Here is a 16,822-nt window from a genome sequence, read left to right as displayed (position 1 = left end):
ACGCAATAGGGAAAGGATTCTCTATTTAATAAACAGTGTTGGGAAAACTAGCTAGCCATATGCAGAAAGCTGAAACTGAATCCCTTCCTCACACCTTATACAAAAATTAACTCAAGATGGATTCAAGATTTAAACATAAGACCTAACATCATTACCAAGAAGAAAACCTAGGCAATACCATTCAGGACATAGGCATAGACAAGGACTTCATGACTAAAACACCAAAAGCAATGGCAACAAAAGCCAAAATAGACAAAGGGCACCTAATTAAACTTAAGAGCTTCTGCACAGCAAAAGAAACTGTCATTAGAGTGAACTGGCAACCAACAGAATGGGAAAAAATTTTTGCAATCTACCCATCTGACAAAGGGCTAATATCCAGAATCTACAAAGAATGTACACAATTTACAAGAAAAAAACAACCCCATCAAAAAGTGGGCAAAGAATATGAAAAGACACTTCTCAAAAGAAGACATTTATGAGGCTAATAAGCATATTAAAAAAAGCTCATTATCACTGGTCATTAGAAAAATGCAAATTAAAACCACATTGAGATACCATTTCAGGCCAGTTAGAATGACAATCATTAAAAAATCAGGAGACAACAGATGCTGGAGAGGATGTGGAGAAATAGGAACGCTTTTGCACTGTTGGTGGGAGTGCTAATTAGTTCAACTATTGTGGAAGGCAACAGTGTGGTGGTTCCTCAAGGACCTAGAACTAGAAATACCATTGACCCAGCAATCCCATTACTGGGTATAAACCTAAAGAATTATAAATCATTCCTTTATAAAGACACAGGCACATGTATGTTTATTGCGGCACTGTTCACAATAGCAAAGACTTGGAACCGATGCAAATGCCCATCAATGATAGACTGGATAATGAAAATGTGGCACATATACACCATGGAATACTATGCAGCCATGAAAAAGGATGGGTTCATGTCCTTTGCAGGGACATGAATAAAGCTGGAAACCATCATTGTCAGCCAAGTGACACAAGAACAGAAAACCAAACACCACATGTTCTCGCTCTTAAGTGGGTGTTGAACAATGAGAACACATGGACACTGGGAGGGAAACATCACACACGGGGTCCTGTCGGGGGGTTGGGGAGCTAGCGGAGAGACAGCAGGGGGTTGGGGGATAGGGAAGGGATAGCATTAGGAGAAATACCTAATGTAGATGATGGGGTGATGGATGCAGCAAACCACCATGGCATGTGTATACCTAAATAAACCTGCATGTTCTGCATATGTACCCTAAAACTTAGAGTATAATAACAATTAAAACCAAAAAGGCAAAAAAAAAAAAAAAAAAAAAGTTGACCCTTCATCAATTATATATTAAAACCACTACTCTCCCCTGTAAGTTTCTCTGAGATTCTCTGAATCTTTAAAAAGAAATTTACTGATTACCAATTTCTTTGTTATAATGTTAAGGCTCTTTTCTGTTAACTCAATTTATGCCAAGAAAACAGAAAAATTCATATTAAAATAAAGTCCAATCCCAGCTACTCAGGAGACAGAGGTAGGAGGATTGCCTGACGTCAGAGTTCAAGATTATAGTGTGCCACAACTGTGCCTGTGAATAGCCACTGTACTCCAGCCTGGGCTACACAGCAAGACCCAGTCTCTTAAAAAATAAAAAATGAAATAAAATAAGCCTTTAAGTTACGTTTATTTTAAAACATGCATTTACTGTAATAAAATGTTACTAAGTTAGTGACTGTTAAATGCAAAATTGGTATACTGCATTTATAACTATCAATTATAAACATCATTAAAATTCATGAAAATAAGTACCTTAGAAATAAAAGGAATATGTATTCTTGTGTAAGGCTTAATTAATTTTATAAGCACTTGTGTTCTGATGTTTCGCAAAAGCTCTGAAAGACAAAAAATTAAAATAACATTTAACAGTTTGTATATCTTTATGAATCATTATGTACTCCCAATTATCTTCTCAAAATACATCTTCCAGCTTGGCAAGGACTTAAAGTGTTTGTATTTTAAACTATTTGGGTTAATACATGCACAGTATGAGCAGGTGCTACCTATCCTATAATTTCCTGTTCCCACCTCCTTGATTTTGTTTCTGTTGAAACTCTACTAAAATATTATCTTGCCTTCTCAGTATTACACTACTTCTCATTTCCTCATCAGTTAACACCTTTTAAGGTGATTTATACCAGCCAGCCAAGTCCCTTGTTTTAGACTCTCTCAAAACCTACAGTACTGCATTTTATATAATGCTTTTACAATTTACTCCAGTTGTCATATTTAACAGTTTTTAAAATTTTTTAAAACTAGATTGAAATTCATGTAAAAAGATTCTACAGTTTCCTGTATCTATAAAATGCAGTACCACTGCAGGTTCATGTAAGAACTTTTATAATGTCTACTGATTAAGAGAAAGGAAGATGGAGAACAGAACATTACTTCTGAAGCATCTGAAATTTAGTTCCAAATGGTCATTTAAAAACCTTCAAATAGCTCCATAATAAAAGGGAACATTGGAGCTATAAAGTGGTCCCAGAACAAAGGAATGATTGTTGTCTTTGGTAATTCAACATAACTTACTAAAAATCTTAATTCACTTACTGACATGAACACCTTCCCAATGTACATCTTAGCATTACCTATATATATATATATATATAGCAGGAGCTTTTGTTATTTGTTAAAAACAAACTCTAAAAATTAACTTTGTATCTAAGCATCAATAATAAACACGCAACAGCATCTATACTAGAATTTTTTAAAAAGGGACAGTTACCTTAAACAAAATGGACATTATATACAAACTTGACTTTATTAATATTAAATTGGCAAATAATTTCTTTAAAACTACTTCATAATTTTAAGGAATACCCTATTCCATGACAGCATTTAGAAACATAACTATACTTTGCAATAGACAGAAGAAAAACAGCTTACTGCCATGCAGCTTCATTAAGAAACATTTGTTTGATAGTGGCAAAGAAATAGAATCCAGTTGGCAGAAAGAACATACCTTCAATGTGTTCTCTTATGAAAGGATCATCCATGATGTTGCTGTGATTTGTTTTCAGAATCTTTTCAAATTCAGTGATGTCATTATTCTGATAGGCACTAATATAATTGAACAAAAAGAGGAAATTATGTCAAACATAAAGTTATGTACTAAATCAGATAATCTGAAGAAGGTTTCTCAATTTTCATATGCAGAAATCTAAATAATATACTCTCTGTCATGTCAGAATTAAACACAGACATCCTTCTGCCAAAAAATGTAAATTGCCTTTTCATGCTTTTGGTTTTTTAAAAGAAAGATTAAAAAAAAAAACCTTTGGAATTAGATACTATATTTATACATAATTAAAATCATCTCAGTGTCTTAGTTTGCTAAAAGTTGGCAATAAAACATTTAACAACTATTTAATGCTTGATGTTTTCAAATGAAATTGTGCATTTAATTCCTAATTGTTCATAATAAAAGGAAACAGGTTTCATTTATACTACTACATGAAGGGGTGTGGTCCTGTCTTTCAAATAAAGTATATATTCTTTGTAGGCTATCCAGAAAATGCAGCTTCCTAATTTTTATCTTCTAGAAAGCTACCAGCAACTGTCAAAACTTTTCAAAAGCAACATTTCTCAAATCTCTCGACCCTTAAAGTCCCACTGAGCTATAAAGCAGAGACATCATAGTGCCAAGTGGGTATACACACAAAGTCAAGAGTGATGGAATCCCCTGTTGCAGAAGGCCAAAGGCTGATTTATGTTCCCAATTCTCGGAGGTATCTAGTCTCTCCTCTTGAAATAATTCTGTAAAGCTCTATGGGGATTGCTAAAGGTGCTGAGAAGGAAGAATCCAACCTTCTGGATATGGCACCACTGTCTGCTTTATATGTAACACATATCATCAGCCATTCTGCACGCCCTCTGCTGTGCTTCCATCTGTTGGGTCCCAATGTAACTTCATGTTAGGGGCAGGTGATTCAAGTGCTTCAACAGGAATTATTTTCCTCTAGTCTCCTGGCAACTGACTAGGAAGATAAAATTAGGAAGCATTACTTTCTTATCTATCCCAAATACATTGCTGTAATATACTACAGGAGGACATATTCAAGCACTGATAACATTTACACAAACATTTATTTTATGTTTATAGATATATGTATTTTTAACTATGAGACATTCTTCCATTTCTTAAGTGGGGTTTTTAAAAAAACATCTTATGTTTGGGATACCACGGGTCACATCAAGTGGGTCAAAATTTACCATTAAAATAAGTGTTGAGTTCCAATACGGTGGCTTCACTGGAGTAGTTGGATATAATAAATATGTAAAAACCATTATATATTCTGATATAGGTCAGACAAAGCTCTGATAAAGCAGTCCTTTAACCAATTTTAATGTACCTAGCCAATGTAATTTATATAAAATAAACTGGCTAGGTAAAGTGTTTCCTCAATATTTCTAAGAGTTTTAGAAGTGTAAGCTGCTACTTAGCAATTTAACATTACTAACAATTTTTTAAAAGTATTATAATCTCAAACTAAACCAGTTCTTAATGGGGCCAAATGTGGATGAAATAAACTACTTGAAATAAAGATGAAGTTTCCTTTAATAATTAAAAGCAACCTAATTCAACAAACAAATTAAAATAAAGAAGTAAACAATGAGGAAACTGATTTAATGTGGTAATTCAGGTTCTTAATTCCCAACCGTTCTTAGTCCGCCTAAAAAAAAAAAACAACCTGGTTTTTTTTTTTTTTTTTTTACAGCCAAAATTAAGGTTTCCTTAAAAAAAAAAAAAAAATTACATGAGGCTGGGCATGATGGGAGACTGAGGCAGGTCAATTACCTGAGGTCAGAAGTTTGAGGCCAGTTTGGCCAACATGGTGAAAGGACACCTCACTAAGAATACAAAAAATTAGCCAGGTGTGGTGACTCGTGCCTGTAATCCCAGCTACTCGGGAGACTAAGGCAGGAAAATTGCTTGAACCTGAGAGGTGGAGGTTGCAGTGAGCCGAGATCGTGCCACTGCACTCCAGCCTGGGCGACAAGAGTGAAACTCTGTCTCAAAAAAAAAAAAAAATTAAATGAGGACATTTAACACAGGAACTTTAGTATAATAAAATAAGCTATCTTCCCCAAGTATATACAGTTTACACTTGGTGACAGTTTATATGTAGGTGACCCATAATTTGTAGTCTAATAGCATTTTTTGTTAAAAGAAAAAGTACTATAAATAGAATTTCTGGCCACCTAAATTATTTACGTATATCTGTGAAAAGAAGTCCTGCCTTATGTCCCTAACTACATTTGCCCAACCTTCGTAAAACTCAGCTGTACAACCTAAAATAAAAGATTTAAAGAAACCTACTAAGTTTCTTATACTTTTTTAATGAATAAAGCCCACAAAAACCCAGGGCTCCATTTATTCTAGGCCTAGAGGAAAGTTTCTCTTACTTACTATTCCTTTTGCAAAAATGGGTCTTTTCTTCTGGGCTTTTTGTTTCGTCTTATCTTTTATAATTTTGTTTAATATTAATCGACTATGGTAGGTTCTTCAGTGTTCTCCACAGAATCATTCAATAAATCTTGGGTTTCTTACCAGTACAACCCTCTGTCACCCCACACTCCACCTCAGAAAATTATTCATTGTAAACATTTAAAAAAATACTTTCATCTTGTCATTGAGAAAATTCATAAGTAAAGAAATATGTTTATGCCACCTTGTCTTACTGAAAATTCTTGACTCATCTTGGACTAGTCCATAATTTCATTTTGGATTAAGAGAGGTGTAGGCAGTATCATTGTTAAATAATGTTTTAAGACATTCACAATCAGTTTTCCACTGAAAGACAGCAGGTGCCTGTGCAGACATACAGACACACACACACACCCCCCCAACTGAAAGACAGCAGGTGCATGTGCAGACAGACAGACACACACACAGATAATAGGAAAACTAAGCAGTGGATACTTTATAAAATCTTGTGGCTACAGAAAATAACACAGTAACTTCAGAAGATAAAAATTTTACAAACTTTTATAAGAAAATACAAAAAGGCAGATGATGAATATTAACTGAATTCTCGAAAGTTTTCTCTCTCGCTCCCTTTAGAGAACTGCTTTAAGGAAGTTTACCTTAAATTTACCTTAACTGAAATACAAAATCTTACCTTACTAAATTCGTCATTGCTAAAATTTCTGGATCATTTTTGTACGGCTTGGCCTAAACACAGTAAAGAAAAAAATTACGTATATGTACAAAGAAATCATATTTAAAAAGTAACATTTATTTCCAGATAGCTAATTAGAGAAAATAACAAGCAAAACACACACACCTCCTGTGAGTCAAATGGATTTATTCCTGATTTCATAAGCATATTTGCTAAGACCAAATATTTTAAGCAAGTAGTTCGTCTTGGACTTCCAGATTCATCATAATTCTTGAAAGCTTCAAAAAAATCAGTGTGTGCCTTTTCAAATTCACCTTCTCTCAAGTGCATTTTACCACCACATTCTGTGAAGAAAAAGACATGAGAAAATAGGATATTTTCACGTCTGTAATAACAAGACTGACCATCTCATAAAGGCCAAATGAAAATTATATCAGTGAATTTCAGTTTTTAAATTCTATAACTTGAATAGTACTGGCCTGAAGGTATATACTGAAGTTCTAAAAAGCCAGAGTTTAAACACTTTGATATCTCTCCACATAACTGCCCACCCTCTCCAAACCAAACTTGCCTCTGATAACTCCCATGATCAGTGGATGAGGGATGGCAGACTTGATGTGAAGTGACTGTTCATAGAGTGCTTTAAGTTTTTTGTTATTTTTCTGTGCTGTGTACATTTGAATTTCCAAAGCATATATTTCTAATAACTGTGTACCCTTTTTCAGATCATCTTCTCCATCATCAGTCTAGGGAAGCAAATACTTAACTTTAGAAGAGACAGAAGTCAGACAGTAATTCTTATTTGCATTAGCCTAGAAATCTTACATTCATAATACTATTTCTATGTGAAAATGCAATACAAATTTAAATTGGGAGCTAGAGTACTAGAATGCCACTTAAAATGGCCAAAAAGAAACTAACACATTCTTTCTACTTTTTAGTTATAAGGAAAAAATAGCTAAAGGTTTTTTTGTACAGTAGTCCTTCCTTATCCATAGCGAACATATTCTAAGACCTCCACTGGATGCCTTAAACTAAGTATAGTACTATGTTTTTTCCTACATAGTAAGTCCACCTTTAACACTGTTGATAAGTTCTTGGAAACCAAGACCTTAAGTGAAACAATGTACAACGAGATCATTTTCCCCCTCATCAAGGTTGTAACAAAATGGTGTTGAACAAAGCAATGTTAAGTCACAGTTTCTAAGAACCTATTAACAATGTTAAGTGAAAATTTACTGTATATACATACATGTGATAAAATTTAATTTATAAATCAGGTACAGTAAGAGATTAACAATAACTGATTATAAAATAGAACACTTACAACAGTATACTACAATAAAAGTTATATGAATGTGATCTTTCTTTCTCTCTCTCTGAAAATATCTTATTTTCAGACTTCAGTTGACCACAGGTAACTGAAACTGAAGAAAGCAAACTGTGGATAAGCGTTAGGGGGACTAAGTATGTATGAAATGTTTTAATGTTTATGTTTTTATCTAGGAGATATATTATTGTCTTCCCCAAATCTTCACAACTGCTTTTGAACCACTTATTCAATTAAAAAGTCCTTATTAGTGCCTTCCACATCCCAGGTGGGTCTAATGTGGTGAAATACAAAGTTAAAAAAGCGGAGGTTCTTGGTCTCAAAAGTTCATATTCTAGTAGAAGATTAATCTGTCAGTAGATAAATTACAATATAAATGATGACTCTAGCTGAAGCACAAACCAAGTGCCTAGGAGAATGAAATAGAAAGGGACTAATTTTCCTTGAGGTTGCCACAGGAATCACAAAAAGATGCTGAAATTCGAGCATGACTTTAAAGCTGACCAACAGACCATGAAATGTAGGCCATGAAAAATAGCGTATGATCAACAGTAAGATATTCATAAATATCTAACACTGACATGTACTAAGCAAAAATGTATTGTTTATTGGGTCTTTAAACTTAAAATTGTTTAATTACTCACTAATGAACCATAACCAGAGTAAAACATACAATATACAAAACAATTTGTATATCTAGAGTATACTGCATCTCTCCCTGAACATACTTACATCGAAATACTAAGTAATATAATGCCATTTCCCATTCGGATAGCATTTTTCTTATGTTCTTAAAGCAAAACTTCTTCAAAGGGTTTTCTCAAATTCCTTATATACATACATACTGAAAGACCCTCCATCATTCAGAGATAACTTCTCCAGCATTTCCATTTCATAGGGAACTGAACCTCCAGTTGGTTATGAATCAGACTAAAGCATCCTAACAATGTGCAGATAAGAAATAATTCCTAAGTGACTAATCTGCTTTAGAAAACAAAACTATTAAATATCTGTAGATGATTCATTCAGAACAATTTCCTTATCGTTTCTCCTATTCACAGAAATGACACATATATCATTAAGATAATACCTCATGGTTGGGGGTGTGCGGCGCTGAAAAAAAAAATAGTACATGGCATTGGAAGAGTTTAGAAATATTTAAAGGCCAGGCACTGTGGCTCAGGTCTGCAATCCCAGCACTTTGGAAGGCCAAGGAAGGCAGATCACGAGGTCAAGAGTTTGGGACCAGCCTAACCAACAGGGTGAAACCCTGTCTTTACTAAAAATACAAAAATTAATCAGGCATGGTGGCGAGCACCTGTATTCCCAGATACTCAGGAGACTGAGGCAGGAGAATTGCTTGAACCTGGGAGTCGGAGGCTGCAGTGAGCCAAGATCACGCCACTGCACTCCAGCCTGGATGACAGAGCAAGGCTCTGTCTCAAAAAAAAAAAAAAAAAAAAAAAAAAAAAAAAATTTAAAGCAGTATTTCCACATTAAATTTAACCTAGTATTAAATGATGTATTTGGTTAAGACAAAAAAGGGAGTATAAAATGAAAGCTGGGTTAAAAAGTTAAAGAGCTACTCTGTCCTAACCATATGGCTTTTCAAATATAAACTAATTATAGAAAATAAAGAACTCAGTACCTCTATCACACTAGCCGTACTTTAAATGCTTGATAGCTACACATAGCTGATGCTACCATATTGGAAAACAGATACAGAAAATTCCCAGTATCACTTAAAGTTCTGTTGGACAGTGCTGCTAGGGTTCATATAAATTGAAATATAAAAATATCTTTATTACATATTTATAATACCCTTACTCCATTTTCGTAGAGTATATAACTAACTAAGTATTACGGCTTCCTTGTAGTAAGTATCACAACAGGCTATTTGTTTATTGATACTCGTACCTCATACACTAATAATAAAGACTGAGGGGCTGGGCATGGTGGCTCACACCTGTAAACCCAGCACTCTGGGAGGCTGAGGCAGGTAGACTGCCAGAGCTCCGGCATTCAAGACCAGCCTGGACAATATGGCAAAACCCCACCTCTACAAAAAAAAAAAATGCAAAAAATTAGCTGGGCATGGTGGTGTGCGCCTATAGTCCGAGCTACTCAGGAGGCTGAGGTGGGAAAACAGCTTCAGCCCATGAGGCAGAGGTTGCAGTGAGCCAAGATCACACCACTCCACTCTCCAGCCAGACCCCGTCTCAAGGAAAAAAAAAAAAAAAGATACTTTTTATAACTTATTTTATAAATTTTATTTTCGGGATAATGCTTAAACAACATTCCTAAACAATATTTTGAATATGATTATTAATTATTGCTAATACTTTTATTATTATGAAGAAATATTGAGAAAAAAATAAGGGAAAACTACCTGGCAGGACTGATGTAACTGGCGTAAAATTTTTTGAAGCTTTCCATACTCCTCTCGTTCTAAATATAATTTTCCAAGCTGCAAAAAAGCAAACTTATTAAAATCAAGATTTCAACAGAAGATGTATATCTTTAGGAGGTTTTATTAAGAACACCCACCCACTTTTCAAAAGAAAAGAGTAAGTAATTATAATTGTTACCTTTGTGTTTGTCTTAAACCACAGTCTATCATTCTTAGCATCTTTCAAAGCTTCCAGAGTTGTTTCATAGAATTCCTGCAGTAAATCCATCTGACATAAAAAATCAGAATTCTATAATTGTAAACAGCAAATTTGTACCTGTTAATAAAGTTAATTTGAACAAACTAAAAGTGCATCTTTGAACTTTAATACATGTAAGATACACTATTTGTATCTTACTGAATGTCTTGTACAGTCCAAAAAATTAACTGAAGCAAAACACAGACCAAATTCACAAGTGTCATGATCTACTGTTTTACAAAACCCATAAAGTATTTCCCCATATAACCATACTGCCGTAAGTTCTCATGCTATAACAGTAAAAGTTTGTCCTTCCCAATCTAATAGTTCATTCTGTACTTTACTTTTTAAAAAGCTAGTCAAGTGAAGCAGTGGGAGTGGAGAAGGAACAAAGTAATCTGTAACTGGCTGTGATCAATTAGCTGAAAATACCACTCCACTCAGATCAACCACTCTTTTCACATTAACAGCAGTAAATGACATGTATATAGAATTAGTTGTACTGTTACTAACAGTGTGTATCTTATTCACTCAACCCTTATTTGGAGCCTACAACGTGGCAAACACCAAGCATGCTGGTGAAGAAACATGAAAAAACAAATAAGCTCCTTCTCTCAAAATTCTTCTATAAATTTAACTAAGTTAACTCAACTGCACAGCTTTTAAGTCACTGAGAAACCGTGGAGGTGGGTGCGGAGAAAGTCTAGTATAATTTTAGCTATGTCTAATCACCACTAATTCACCAATCTGTGTGGCATTTTTTTCAGGGAAATCATTATTTGTTTTACATCTTGATAAGTTCCCTTGCCCACACTCTTCCCCCTGCTTCTGGCTTTGCTTTTGTTTGAATATCTAACTCTCTACTTAACAGGATCAAGAAGAGGACTGTAAGAGCAGAAAAATTTCAAATTCTCAGAAAACATTGCTTATTTATTCATGACTACTGAGGGCATATTGAATAGAACAGAGTGCCACCCACTCAATATCTGTTACTTTCAAAAACGAAAAACCTTACATATAACAGCACACAGAGCATGTAGTCTTGAAGTTTCAAAATCACTCAATTCCCTCTCCCTGCTCCAATTACTGACATAACATTTAATAACAGTGTACCAAATATGTTTTGATGACACTTGTTTTTAAGAGTTGGTAAACATTTTCCAACTTAAGCTCCATGATACATAACTCTAGAATTTGTGTTATTAAGTGTTAATAATCTAACAAAACATGTAAGTTTACCTTCCTGTATTCGTATGACATAAAATTTAAAGAGTAGAAACTGCCTGAAAAAAATGACATCTAGTAGAAAAGACATTAAATGAGGTTAATTCTGACCTGAACATTCTTTTATTATGAGTACAAAAAGTATCAAACTATTTTAAGAATTACTAAATGACATAGAGACTATATCTTGTGCTAAAATATCAGAGTAAGAAGACTAAAAACTAAAACTGAGGACTATGCTGCTTACAAGGATAAGAACAAATTATCCAATTAAAAATTCCGGTTTGTTTAACAGCAAAAATCTAGACTCATAATGAAAGCACTATCACTCCCAATTCCCTCTTCAGTTTCTTTTATCAGTAGCTCTTCTTTCATTATCCACCCATCCTTGCAGAAGCATTTACTGAGCACCTGTTGAATAATGCCAAACATTAACTGATAAGAGCACAGGCACTTCTCAAAAATTTTAATGTAATCAAATCCCCACAAATAATTTGTGATTCAGTTTATTTAACACCTCAGAAGGGCCAGCTGAAGTGCTAATGGAGTTTATTAGAAGGACCTGTGGTAGCAACTGTATAGGAGTCTAACCTAAGCCTGAAAAGTTGTTTACAGATTTTAGTATCTGAAGACATTATTTAAAAAGATCAACCTGGAGTTATTACCTTTAACTATTATGTAATCAGGAATATAACCAAGAAGATACTATTATCACTTTTAAAGCACACTAATAACTAGCATAACTACTTAAATAGAAGCACTAGGCCTTTTCATTTGTAAAGAACGAACCCTTACTATAAATAATAAACACACTGATAGTGCCAAGAGGAGAAAATTGAGCCTAACCTGTTTAGAAGTAGAGATATAATCAAGAATAGAATTAATGGATTTTTCAGAATAATTTCTTGTGACTGCACTCCGAATATAGGTCAATAGTTGTTTATATCTATTCATCATTTCTGGAAAGTTTGTCTGTAAGAAAAGAAAAATGAATTATCAGATACAAATTTATGTACTAAAATATGTACACATGATTAAGTTTATAGAATAGACTACTACATAACGAAATGCAGTTCATATAGTTCAGGCGTCCCCGAACTTTTTACACAGGGGGCCAGTTCACTGTCCCTCAGACCACTGAAGGGCCACCACATACTGTGCTCCTCTCACTGACCACCAATGAAAGAGGTGCCCCTTCCTGAAGTGCGGGCGGGGGGAGGGGGGATAAATGGCCTCAGGGGGCTGCATGTGGCCAGCGGGCCGTAGTTTGGGGAGGCCTGATATAGTTCATAATATAGTTTTGTAAAAGATGAACTATGTATGACAGGAACACTATCAACATTTTTATCTTAAATTGGAAATGACTAGATTACTCAGGTAACAAATCAAATGTGTGAAGTTGGCTTATAAAACAAGTACAACTGCTAAATTTTCCAAATTTCAGAAACTGTCATGGTACAATGTATTTAAGTCATAAAATCTACCAAAATATTCATAAGCCAAAACATACAAATAAAATCCAAGTTTTCTTTTTTTTTTCTTTTTTTTTTTTTTGAGATGGAGTTTCACTCTTGTTGCCCAGGCTGGAGGGCAGTGGTGTGATCTCGGCTCAATGCAACCTACTCCTCCTGCGTTCAAGTGTTTCTCCTGCCTCAGCCTCCCAAGTAGCTGGGACTACAGGCATGTGCCACCACATCTGATTAAATTTTGTATTTTTAGTAGAGATGTTTGTTAGGCTGTTATTGAACTCCCGACCTTAGGTGATCCACCTGTCTTGACATCCCAAAGTGCTGGGATTATAGGCATTAGCCACCGTGCCAAGCCAAAATCCAAGTTTTCAAATGCCTTGGGTACCTGCTACACAGGATATTAGCTATATTCACCCCTGTGATTTTATCCAGTCATTAAGAAGCTCTAAAGTAAGACTTACGTATTTCTTTTCTCCCTATGACTGGCTGGCTGTATATAAAAATGTAAAAATTAAACAATCTTTTCAAGCCTCATTACTCGTATTTCACGTCGAGAAAAGTCTCTCCGTCTAAGGTTTTACTCAATAGTAGATGTAGTTAATGTTGTTATACCTTATATTTGTACTACTGAGGTTGTTCCAGGAAACATGAAAGGTCTAAAAAATAAAGGAGTATTGACACTTAAGAATTCTAGGAGAGGTTTACCATTTTTAAGTATAATCTGTAAATCAATTTATGAGTCTAATCTTATAACCTGCATCCACAGTCCTCACAATCTACAACTGCTGTTAATCCCTCTTTTTACTGAGTTCTACTCTATTATTTTTATTAGAGATGCAAGCATTGGCAGATACAAAGGCTTCTTTCCTTGACTACTTGAACACATGTGTTTACTAGGGTGAGGAATAAACTAATAATGTTTTAACTATCCTGCTTAAGACAGTACATTCTGCCCTGAGACACATCATGAAGAACAAGAAAACTTGAGAACAATCCCTGAAACCTTCTAAGCAAGAACTGAATTACAGTAAGAAAACAACAGAGGTAAATGGGATAGAACTATGGAAATATATATAGCAAAAGGGAAATCAGAGAAATATGACTATCCTAACTTTGAGGTTATATCTTGGCACTGAAATTGGAGTTTTGTAAAAATTAAGTTTTGGGCTGGGCTTGGTGGCTCAAACCTGTAATCCCAGCACTCTGGGAGGCCATGATGGGAAGATCCCTTGAGCTCATGAGTTTGAGACCAGCCTGGGCAACATGGCGAAACCCCATCTCTATAAAAACCACAAACATTAGCCAGGTGTGGTGGCATGCGCTTGCAGTCCCAGTTACTTGGAGGCTGAGACAGGAGGATAGCTTGAGCCCGGGAGGCAGAGGTTGCAGTGATGCAATGAACCAAGATTGTGCCACTGAACTCCAGCCAGGGCAACAGAGCAAGACTTCATCTCAAAAAAAAAAAAAAAAAAAAAAGTTAACAGTTTTGAATTCATCTCCTTTAATTTGGAGCTCATTAAAAAAAATTATATTATAATTAAAGACTGAAGGAAGATTAGGTAAATTGGTCCCAGATCAGTTGATAGTGAACCTTTCCAACTTTTTACTACCTAAAATCACTACATACAACATGGGTCCTACTCTGAGTCCAAGGAGAAAACGAGAGGGGCAGATACAGAAGCTAAAATCACTCTGTAAACCGTAACTTATTCATAGATGCTGCTACAGCAAACAAAAGGTAGATAAGGTAGACAAAATGACATAAAATGCAAATAACCCTTTCCCTGACTTCCTACCCACTCTGCTCAAGGTAAAATGGCAAAACCAATTCTTAAGGGTAGCAGAGCCTTCAACTGAACTCAAAATAAAAGCACTGCTAGTACGTTACGATAGCAGAGCTCTATAGGGACTCTTGGTATTTTCTCAAATCACAGAACCGAAGTTAAACTTTCAGCCCCTAATGTCACTATAGTTGTTTAATCAAAAATTTCTGTCCCTTGAAACACTTGGTGCTTCTTCCACAGCCATGTAAGTCATTAATCTGAATACGGTAAATGTTTGTGTTTATTATTTTTGCAAACAAAAAATGGAAAGATAGCACAGGGGCTCTGGGCAACATAGAAATGTTTTGAAAGTATTAGAGCAGTAGAAGTAGAAAGGGTAAATGCAATGTAGACAATTTTCATTCTAACTAGATTTAAATGTAATATAAAATATACTTAATAACATTTAACATGTTTTGAATTGTTCTGATATATTTTGGGGAATAAATGAACTAAAACATTTTGTGAACAGCTTCTGTAGATGCCATGGAGTGCCCCTATCAAAGGTGAGAGAAACAATATCAGAGTGAGAGTACCTCAAAAAGAGGAGGTCCAAGATTAGTAGAAGTTACCTGGATACAAGTACTAGTCAGATGGGATAGAGAAGCTAATGGAGAGAAAGAGGGGGCATATCATATGGGAAATACAAAAACAGGAGAAAAAGAAAGTGGTAACATATCAGTTATTCTTCTATAACTGCTTCACTCCCTGCTAATCTGACCTTCAAGTTTATCTCTCAAAAGTTTCTTCTCCTTTAGTGATGTAAGATTCATGTTTTTACCTAGTCCTATCATCTCCTGATTCTTTTTCCTTCCACTTCTACCTTGTATTCTTTACTAAAGAAACCGAGGAATGACATTTTATGAGTATAATGTCCTAATTCCAGTTTCTCTGGAACACGTTATGAGTTCATTCAACAAACTTATTTGAGCACCAACCAAATGACAGCCATCATTATAGGTTCTAAGAATTTAACAGTGAATAAAACAAAATCCTGCTCTCATGGAGCTTAAAACTTACTTGGGGGGAGGGGCGGTGTGAAGAGGGGCAATAAATAATAGAACAAAATGCAATGAAGAAAAAGAGCAAAGAAGAAATTTCAGTGATGATGGGAAGAATGCTATTTTATATCGGGTAGTCATGGGAAGGCCATCCCAGTATGTGGTGCCATTTGAGCAGAGACCTGAATCAAATGAAGAAAAAAACCCCATATGGTTATATGAGAGACGAGCTGCTGAGGCAGAGGAAACAGCAGGTGCAAGCCTTTACACAGGACTGTGTTTGGAATGACTTGAGGAACAGAGAGCAGGCCAGTGATGGAGCAAATAAACAAGAACAGCAGCAAACAATGTGCTTACATAAAGACTTACGGGTCATGGTAAGGATTCTGGATTTTACTGAGGGAGTTGGGGACCATTATACGGAGCAAAGGAATGACATAATCTGAACTTTTTAAAAGGATCACTATGCTACTTGTGGAGAACAGACTGTAGCAGGATAAGGACAAGAGTAAGAGACCAGTTAAGAGGCTATTGCAATAATCTAGGTAAGAAATAACGGTGCCTTGGAGTAGAGTAGAAGAGGTAGAAATGGTAAGCAGCAGTCATACTGGATATAAAGCCACGTGGATTTGCCAATGGATTATTTGTGGGGTAAGAGGCAAAGAGAAGACTTAAGCATAATGCTAATGTTTTTGGCCCTAGTCAATGGAAGAGAAACTCTTTATAATAAACAGGAGCATTTTAAAACTCCAAAGTAAATACTAATCCTTTGTGAAAAAGTCAATCTATTAATAATGCAGCCAAATACTGGCCATGCATCTAAAAGAATAAATTTTCTTAAATAGAAAACTTCTGTATCCTATGTAGAACGCTTTTTTTTTTTAAACTATTACTATAGTCCTAAATGCAAAGCAGACTAAATATAAAAATACATTCAAAGAATTACTTTAAAGTAGATGTAACAGTACTTTGTCATGATGAGGTTTTTACCTACAGAATTTATTTCATTAGTTTAATTCCCCTCAAAACACATCTTACCAACTTGAAGTTAATCTTAATCATTTGTTTCAGTGCTTTAAATCCCCATTCTCCTTTTTCACCTTCAAGTTCCAAAACCTAAGAAAAGGAAGAAATTTTTAGTTTATCTTAA

The 16,822-nt window shown here is 35.0% G+C and overlaps 1 protein-coding gene across 2 annotated transcripts in view; it reads right to left on the bottom strand.

Moving 5' to 3' along the window:
• The window catches only part of COPS2 (COP9 signalosome subunit 2), a 31,956-nt gene that overhangs the window by 2,084 nt on the left and 13,050 nt on the right, over positions 1 to 16,822 (bottom strand). The window contains exons 3-11 of one of the 2 annotated variants that reach the window (XM_003928870.4): positions 16,711 to 16,788; positions 12,226 to 12,351; positions 10,096 to 10,206; positions 9,897 to 9,974; positions 6,749 to 6,923; positions 6,343 to 6,521; positions 6,178 to 6,230; positions 3,018 to 3,115; positions 1,808 to 1,890 (exon numbers count right to left, since the gene is read on the bottom strand). In XM_003928870.4, coding sequence (XP_003928919.1) covers positions 1,808 to 1,890; positions 3,018 to 3,115; positions 6,178 to 6,230; positions 6,343 to 6,521; positions 6,749 to 6,923; positions 9,897 to 9,974; positions 10,096 to 10,206; positions 12,226 to 12,351; positions 16,711 to 16,788 — 981 coding nt within the window. The remainder of the gene's footprint in view (positions 1 to 1,807; positions 1,891 to 3,017; positions 3,116 to 6,177; positions 6,231 to 6,342; positions 6,522 to 6,748; positions 6,924 to 9,896; positions 9,975 to 10,095; positions 10,207 to 12,225; positions 12,352 to 16,710; positions 16,789 to 16,822) is intronic. The other variant, XM_003928869.4, reaches the window with a different exon arrangement.

Source organism: Saimiri boliviensis, chromosome 2 (assembly GCF_048565385.1).
Source record: "Saimiri boliviensis isolate mSaiBol1 chromosome 2, mSaiBol1.pri, whole genome shotgun sequence".
Taxonomy (NCBI): domain Eukaryota; kingdom Metazoa; phylum Chordata; class Mammalia; order Primates; family Cebidae; genus Saimiri; species Saimiri boliviensis.
Note: the sequence above shows the minus strand (reverse complement) of the source record. Positions and strands in the feature narration are given on the sequence as shown.